Source organism: Solanum stenotomum, chromosome 8 (genome assembly GCF_019186545.1).
Source record: "Solanum stenotomum isolate F172 chromosome 8, ASM1918654v1, whole genome shotgun sequence".
Classification (NCBI taxonomy): domain Eukaryota; kingdom Viridiplantae; phylum Streptophyta; class Magnoliopsida; order Solanales; family Solanaceae; genus Solanum; species Solanum stenotomum.
In genome coordinates, this window is record NC_064289.1 from 11,126,781 (window position 1) to 11,135,891 (window position 9,111).

Sequence of the window (9,111 nt, forward strand, 5' to 3'; positions counted from 1 at the left end):
AAAAAAACTACATTATTGGTCTAATTCCTAATAAGAGATCTATGCCAGTGTGTATAATATTTAGGACACAAATTAGAAATAAAGGGCGAGAAATTTATGTATAAGACATGATAGGGAGAGAATTGAGGAGTGAATGAAATGAAGAATTAATCTCTATTTATTTGTGTCATAGACTTGGTTCTAGAAAAATCTTATAATTTATAGTTTCTAGAAAAGTCATGTAACTTGTGGAGGAAATGTACTCACTTGATAAAAATATTTTAACTAGTTTAAAAATATAACTTATAAAGCTTTAAAATAAAATATATATGAAATGGTCATATTATCCTTGATTGTCCTCAACTTCACATTTCTATATAATAGAAAAATACCAAGTTTTGATCCGACAACTTCAAATTTAAATCAAACTTACATCAGTTCACATGTTTAGATTAATATATTTGAAATCAAGTAAAAGTACAAACTTTATTATATATTTTAATGAAGAACTACTCTTTTATAATCTAGTAAGCATTTATAGTCTACTTAAACATTTATAGTTTACTTTAAATGCAAATATACCATCCTATTCATTTTATTGTAAAGTTACTTTTTAACATCTTTTAAAATATTGAAATTAATTTTATTGATTCTTTAATTCCAATCAATACATATTATTAATTTTATCACACTTATTTTTTTCCAGGTATATTAATTAGAGAGTAATGAATTTTTACGTTAAACTTGATATTTTTAGTAAGCATAATGAATATGAAAATATTAGGAATTAGTTAAAGTAATAGTAAAATAGAGTAATGAATAGATATCACAATAACTCATAAAAGAAAAGAAAGTGAACTGATAACAAAATGAATTAATAGTACTAACAATAACTAAAGATGTTTCTAGAACTATTTAATTTTCTTGTTATTATTCTTGGTAGATTTTTATTAGCATGAAATTACATTTTTACCCTTGAATCATCTACAGAAAGATGTTTCTAGAATTATTTGTTTTTATTGCTATCTTTGTTAATAGATTTTTGTTAAAATAAAATTACATTTTTACCGTTGGTCGTCCTACCACTTCACTCTTCTATATATACATATATGAATATTGATTACTTAATTACAGTGCTTATCAATTTATCTCCCCAAATACAGTAATTATATGTCAAAAACAGCAAAGGTTGTTGAAAAAATCAACAAATAAATACTATTACCTCTATGTTTTTTTTGGAAATACATTATGCCCTTCGGCATACGAGCATAACTTATAAGATATCATGTTCGATGTTAGGGATATAACTTTTAAAATATTACGATATAAGCTTATCCCCATAAAAAAGTTATTTGTTATTTAAGTGTATCCCCATAAAAAAGTTTGTTATTTAAGTGTAACGAATAGTTAGGGACATAACTTTTGAAATATTACGATATAAGTTTATTCCGTGAAAAAGTTGTTTGCTATTTAAGTGTAACAGACAAATCCATTCGGAATCAACTTAGCCCATAAGGTCTCAACTGGAGGCCCATTACAAATTACGGGAGCGATAATAAATAGTAGCGAACAGAAGCTGAAAGTGAAAGGAAGCGTAAATTAGGGTTTTGCTTTGTGGATTCTACTACTTGTTGGCGACCAAGGACGATGATTTACGACGTGAATTCGCCGCTTTTCCGATCCTTCCTCAGCCAGAAGGGAGGCGCATCTGACAAGAGGTATATATAAATTCTCTCGCATCTGAATGTTTTATGATTTATTGTTCATGGAGGTATTATAAATTTATGATTTATGTGTATTAGGGTTACTTTCTCAAATTCATAGCCTAACTAAGACTATAAATTCTCTCGCTAACCGTAAATACATCGTCGCTCAATGTTTTATGCTCATTAGGTCATACTTATTAGGGTTACATTCTCAAATTCATAGCCTAACCTAACACGTAAAGTTTAATGGATTTTTCCTGCTTGCGGAAGAAGATTCCGTCTGTTAGATTTCCTTTTTCATTATCTCCTTTTGTTCATTTCCTTTTAGGTGGAGGCTTTGAATAGATTTTATATATAAATTTCTCGATTAGCTCTACTCTATTGTGAGATATAAATTATTCAATTGAAATTTTGATTCAGTTTCAGAAATGTTTCCTTTGATTTTTGGCTTTTTCTATGCTTTGTTCAGTAGTTATATAGAAACCGAAGCAATCTCAGTCGTAATGATGAGATATTTTCCTGTTTCTGATCACGTAGCGTCTCATGTTGTCTTGTAGTATCTTGCCAAAAATTGTTTGGAGACATGGAGTTATATGGGTTTTAAGTACTCTTAAGTGTATTATTGAGAACATTCGTGTATATATCTTTATCTAATGTAGTTTTTGTGTCCACTTGTTCCTTCATTGTCGTGTCAACAGCCTCACTTCACTCTTAACCTTTTTGTTTAATTCTACAGGAAAACAGAAGAGCAGAAGCCCAAGGAACAGAGGCCAAAAGCAAGTGAAAACAAGCCTGTTATGAATGAATGATGTAAACTTATTTTAGAATATCTGGAATGTTGTTAAGCAACTCGATGTTGAATTTGTACTGCATTTGACATTTAAATACATATTTGATCCTTTACTTCTATTGGTTTTAATTTCCGATCCAAGCTTTTGATTTTGGGACTAATTAGTGTCACGTTTGTGGTTAAATGGTGGTTTAACTAAGTTTTAGAACTTGAGAATCTCTACTGTACGTAACCATTGGAAGTAGGCTGTTTATGGTTATGGTTAAAAACCAAACCAAACCGCAATCCGATTAAAAAATATTAAGGATCTTTAGTACTCTCATTATTGTCTCAATTTATACATAAATTCTTTTTTAATCAATCTAAAAAAAGACATATTTCTGTATTCTACAAAATTTTAATGACGCCATCAATATTTTATAGTATTTTAAGTATGTTGGATTCTCTTATTTGACAAAAAGTCTATAAAGATATTATACTATTTTTAAGAATAGTTTTGAAATATTGCAAAAAAAATCATATTTTTTACATTTCGTATCCAATCAAATTTAATTACATAATCTGAGACTGAGTGAGAAGTTTTTGTTTTTATTGATGTACCAATAAATTGATAAAGAAAATTATTGATTATTATTTTGATATTAACAAAAAGCCAGGCCAAGACAGGTCTTTCCTAGGTCTTACTCCAAAAACATTCTTCAATATGTCTTGAAAAACTTGTCCTCTTCCCTTGAATGAAAACAAATTTCCCGTTTCGATGACTACTCTCAAAACTAAATTGGGTTTGATTAAATTAATATCAGATATCTAAGAATTATAAAAAAAAAAATATTTTTAATTACAATCCTTCTTATATATTCATAATTCATATTAAGTGAATTGTTGGGTATGACGCATCTTAAGAAAGAAAATAATCTTTAAGGACATAATATAAAGACTACTTTCCACTATTATCTTTTAAATTATTTCAAAACTTGCCTCTTAGAATATATAGAGTTTGAAAGTATATTTATGTTTGAAACTTTAACACAATTATTTCCTTAGTAATTTGTTGCTACAATTTTCTATTTAGCTTGTTCCGTGCTTACTCACTTCACTTGCTTTTGTTCAGTAGTGATTCTTCATTCTTTAGATAGCCGTGTGAGAGATTTGACATTCCATTCAGTTCAGGTCCTTATTAGTTCCAGTTGAATTGCGAATAAAGCTCGACAGCTCTACGACAGTAAACTACCTTTTGTTTTTTCTCATGGTCCTTCTGATAAGGGTAAGGATGTAGGGTTCTAGTACATTAGTATGTTTGATAGTCCTAGTACGTTAGTTCCTCTTCTCTTTAGGTCTCTTATGTTCAGAAAATTCCTTTCTCTTCTATATGTATATTCCAGCAAGCAATAACGAAAAAATATTCATTTGTCGTCCCACCAAATTCANTCAATATGTCTTGAAAAACTTGTCCTCTTCCCTTGAATGAAAACAAATTTCCCGTTTCGATGACTACTCTCAAAACTAAATTGGGTTTGATTAAATTAATATCAGATATCTAAGAATTATAAAAAAAAAAATACTTTTAATTACAATCCTTCTTATATATTCATAATTCATATTAAGTGAATTGTTGGGTATGACGCATCTTAAGAAAGAAAATAATCTTTAAGGACATAATATAAAGACTGCTTTTCACTATTATCTTTTAAATTATTTCAAAACTTGCCTCTTAGAATATATAGAGTTTGAAAGTATATTTATGTTTGAAACATTAACACAATTATTTCCTTAGTAATTTGTTGCTATAATTTTCTATTTAGCTTGTTCCGTGCTTACTCACTTCACTCGCTTTTGTTCAGTAGTGATTCTTCATTCTTTAGATAGCCGCGTGAGAGATTTGACATTCCATTCAGTTCAGGTCCTTATTAGTTCCAGTTGAATCGCGAGTAAAGCTCGACAACTCTTTGACAGTACGACAGTAAACTACTTTTTTTTTTCTTGTGGTCGTTATGATAAGGATAAGGATATACGACAATTTTATTGAGTTTGTCCTCAAGATCTGGTTTGATTGTTAACCCTCTTCTTCAACAACGAAATTTCTTTCAATAATGAAAAAAATCCTAATGGAAGATTCAGTTGTCGTCCCACCAAATTCATATGAACCCAAAGTCCGCCTTTTTTTCTTCAACGGGAACACACCTAAAAATAGTTTTAATCGATTTAGACTTACAATGCTAGCCACTTAAAGCAGAAATTTAGGAAGTAAAACTTAGAAAGGTTGATGAAGACATGTCATACCAGCTATTTGGCTAATGGAAGATTGTCGGAAAAGTTCCATAACACATTTTAAAGATAATAAATGTCTCTTCGGACAAGACGGTTGTTGCGTGCATTATAGGGTTCTAAATTCATTGGAAGTAGGTTGTTCATGGTTATGGTTAAAAACCAAATCAAATCGCAATTCGAACCAAACCGATATTTTGTTTGGTTTGGTTAGGTTTGGTTTTAAACTTTGGAAATTGATATTTGGTTTAGTTTGGTTAGGTTTGATAAAATTCACATATATTCAATGTTGTGATAATACATCGTGTATGTTGTTGTTGGAAATAAAGTTTAATTGATGCATCTAATAATATTCCCCTTTGAAATGCCAAAGCAATGTCAATAGTTACCACTAAAATATTAAGAATTCTTAATACTTATTATTATTTCAATTCATACGATACATTCTTGTTTAATCAACCTAATAAAAGAAACATTTCCTTATTTAATTTTTTTTTTAGTAACAACATCGATATTTTACTCATGTTGGATTCTCTTATTTGGCAAAAAGTCTATACAGTTCACTCTAGAGCCCTAATTGAGTTGTATAATTTCCAGAAAAGAGAGAAGATTGTTATTGATTGAGAAAATGTATATCTGATGTTACAATTGTGAGTTCTGTTACTTATACAGAGCTGACCGAAGTAGTGATTGTTTTCACATTAATTGATTTGCATTGGGAGTTCTGTTACTTTACAATTGTTATTGATTGAGAAAATGTATATCGTTTGATTTGCATCCCCATGGTTACAGTCGAATTGGAGACCTTAGTGTTACAATATTAGACTCACACCGACCAAGTAATGCCATTTAAGACATTCGAGCTTGATACCTGGGATAGGAAGGTGAAGTATCTGGTGGTGCAAATCCCTGTCAATACTAATAGGAACAGGCAGCTAGCTAGTTAGTGCAAGTCCATTTGTCTATGTAGGGCTTAGGAAAACCAAATAAACCGACAAAGCCTTTTAACATGTCATGTAATCCAAATGCTAGAATAATACTTTGATGAACAGCAAGCAATATAGCTCTTAAAGTCCAAACATATATCTGTAGGCTTCTATACAGCACAGAATAGTTTGGAACAAAGATAATGGGTAATTAATGCATACAAATCAGTATACTATATGTTGGACTTCAGAAGCCTACCTTGGTATCGTTAAGCTAACATATGCTTGGAACTGAAGAGTATTGAAAGTGCCCTCTTCTTTTTCTTGTTTCTTTTCTGAGATGAGGTAAAAGGGTAATGCATACAAATCAGATTCTTTGTTAGGATCAAAAACATATATATATATTTGGTTGAATTATCGATCATTACATCTGCATCTTGAGTTCTGAGGTCAAGAGTTTCTGCTGTTCATTTAGAATTTCAGGGAGGTTAAACATTTTATATATACTTTGTTATTTGGTCATGTATGCTAGTAGTGCAGCACTCTAATTAGTGAATAAGCTAGTACACCTACTTCCCGAAAGGGGTTTAATTAGAGTACTAAAACAATAATTAGCAAGAAAGTTGTAATTGAACGAACTAAACAGAAAGGTATGTCCCCAAAATTCACGTTGCACATTCCATAATCTATATGTTTCTAAATTTTAGTGTAGACAACTTAGACCAATGATTCTGAGGTTCAATAATATATCGTTACAACTTTCATGTATTATTGTACTTGCTACGCTGAAGTGAATATCCTCTCTCCAGCAACACCGAAACATAATCAGAGAAGCTATTGGTTCTTATCGTTGAGATTCTTGAGAAGGGTACCCAGCAACACCGAAACATAATCAGAGAAGCTACTGGTTTTTCCAGCCAAGTTTCTGTTATTTCGTCTCAAGCTTAAGCTATTTATTTTCGTGATTGTTTTAATGTGTTATCTTAAAGTTGCTTTTCATAATATTGTAGTGAGCTGTGGAAACCTCCCTTCTTTAACACTATCATAGATATACTGAAAACATCCCTCCTTTTTGCATCTGTTATAGGCCATGTTTCTGGGAGGAAGAACATTGGGATTATGTCAGGTATGTCTTTCTCCAAATCTATATCCTCGTTATACCGAATTTTGAAGCTATTGCCTTTGGTATGTTACATTGTAGTCCTTCTAGGTAACACTAGGTGACTAGTCCAATTGTAGTAGAATAATTGGAAAGATGAAATTGCAGACATTTATAGCATACTCATGCCGATATTCTGCTAATACAAAATACAAAATGTTGATTTTCTGCTTATACATGGAGCTTTACATGTTTGAGTTACTATATTTGGACAAGATGGTAAGGTCTTCCTTATTGTTCTTGCATAATTGATTTATTAGACGTTGTTGTTCCAACCAAATTGGACAAGTTGCGATAGACTTCCTTCATATCTGGGCGTTCATTCGGATCCTCATTCAAGCATTTTACTGCTAAGTCATGTTATTAGCAAGCTCATCATTATCTTGCAGAATTGATTTATCCACTATTGATCTTTTTTCTCCTTGGAGCTGCTTCATAATCTAGTGGTGGGTTGCCATTTTCTTCACTATTTCTTCAAATTTTAGTCACCTAGTCTTAGTGAGTAAGATATGTAATTCTCATATCAATTTTTTGTCATCTAACCATCTGCCGCTATATGTGTACAGTGGTTTACTCATTCAAATGTTGAGCTTGTTCAATGATCCAGAAAGTTGCACATTTTGCATTAGGAAAAAAAGCAGTGGCTTAATTGCCTTATTTTCTCCATTGTTGAATAATTTTTCTTTTACTGCTACGAGGTAAGAAAGTGAATGTAAAGATTGCTTGTTCTTATTTTAAGTGAATGGCATTGTTTTGAGTTTGGTAATTCTTCTTTATTACCTTCGAACTTATTTCTCTTGTAAATTTTATTTTTGATGTTATAAAAGAGGGTTAATATGTCAATTAAGGTGAATTTATTATCAGTTTTAAGGCGTTACAATAATTGAGTGACAATTATTATCTTTGCCAACAATAGCAAAAGCCACAAATGTGCTTGTTTCTAAGGTGGCTTTAATGGCAATAGTAAAGGCCGCTAAATAAATGTCGCTAAAACTAAGTACTTTTAGCAGCAATAATAAGGCTCTTTACCGGCACTCAACATAAATGCCACTAAAGGCTTTAGCGACATTGGATCCAATGGCATTTAATCAAATGCCAGTAAATGTATTTTTGACATTAAATATTGCCGCTAAAAGAAAAATCAATTGCCACTAAAGGTCTCTTTTGGTGTAGTCTTCCTAGTGCAAGATCTTCTAGTCCTAGATAAAATATTAGAGGAGTTTACTCCATTCTTAGCTCTATGTTTTGTGATCAGAGGTGAGGTTGCCATGTCCACCTCTAAGTTCTGTATTCTTGACTATGATATCTACAAGTGATTAAAAAAAACAAAAAAACAGTAATATATGATGAACAGCTTGTTCCCAAATAGAAGGATTCGTCATGTTTCACTTGTTGTTCAATGAGATAGGAGACAATGTTATTGAGTTTGTTTGTCCCCAAGATCTGGTTTGACTATTCACCCTCTTCTTCAACAACGAAATTTCTTGCAACAATAAAAAAAATCCTAACGGAAGATTCATGTCATTTGTCGTCCCACCAAATTCATCTTCGGACAAGACGGTTGTTGCGCCTATATTATAGGGCTTTAAATTCATTATTACCAAAATGGAATAAGGGTATATTCATAATTTTAAGTCTCAAGCTAATGTTAGTATATATATATTTTTTCCAGTAGGGTTAGCATAGATACCTAGATAGATTGCTGGCTGGAATATAGCAACACTGTTGTTCCACCCAGCCACATTTTATCCTAAATTTGAACTTGTGAACTGATTTTTGTAGGTTAATTCCATGGCGGATCTGTCACGATCCGATTTCTCAAGTCATGATGGCACCTACTATAACCCACCAGTAGGTAAGCCAACCCGTAACCCGGAACAACAAGTAATGGGTCTGAGGGTAGAAACTAAACAAGAGTAGGCAAATAATAATATAAACAGGCGGAAGCAAACCAAAAACATATATACAAATAAAGATCCCTCCCAGAACCTGGAAGTCACTAGTACAGAGCTACTAACAAAATGAGTACAAGTCCCAAAAGTGGACAACAGAGGCTGGACTGTCTCGAAAGCTAAAAGACAAGTCTATATATACAGATGGAGACTGAAATAGTACAAAACGTCGTGTGCTCACTCCCGTCTCCGGATCAATCTGCTCCAAGCTCGATCAACGCTGGCTACTAGTGCCCGGACCTGCATCACGAAATAGATGCAGAGCGTAGTATGAGTACCAAAACAACAAGTACCCAGTAGGCATCATAGGCCGACTGAACTTGAAAAGTAAAGG

The 9,111-nt window shown here is 31.9% G+C and overlaps 1 protein-coding gene across 1 annotated transcript; it reads left to right on the forward strand.

Moving 5' to 3' along the window:
• Positions 1 to 1,591: 1,591 nt before the first annotated feature.
• On the forward strand, positions 1,592 to 2,604 carry LOC125874953 (wound-induced basic protein). The gene is made up of 2 exons (XM_049556005.1): positions 1,592 to 1,697; positions 2,422 to 2,604. The coding sequence occupies exons 1-2, from the start codon at positions 1,627 to 1,629 to the stop codon at positions 2,492 to 2,494; spliced, it is 144 nt and encodes a 47-aa protein (XP_049411962.1). The 5' UTR covers positions 1,592 to 1,626; the 3' UTR covers positions 2,495 to 2,604.
• The last annotated feature ends 6,507 nt before the right edge of the window (positions 2,605 to 9,111 follow it).

Excerpts from the sequence above, each read along its gene's own strand:
- LOC125874953 (XM_049556005.1), top strand. The coding sequence starts at position 1,627 with ATGATTTACGACGTGAATTCGCCGCTTTTCCGATCCTTCCTCAGCCAG. Across the intron at positions 1,698-2,421 it reads GGAGGCGCATCTGACAAGAG|GAAAACAGAAGAGCAGAAGC; the intron begins GTATATATAAAT and ends TTAATTCTACAG.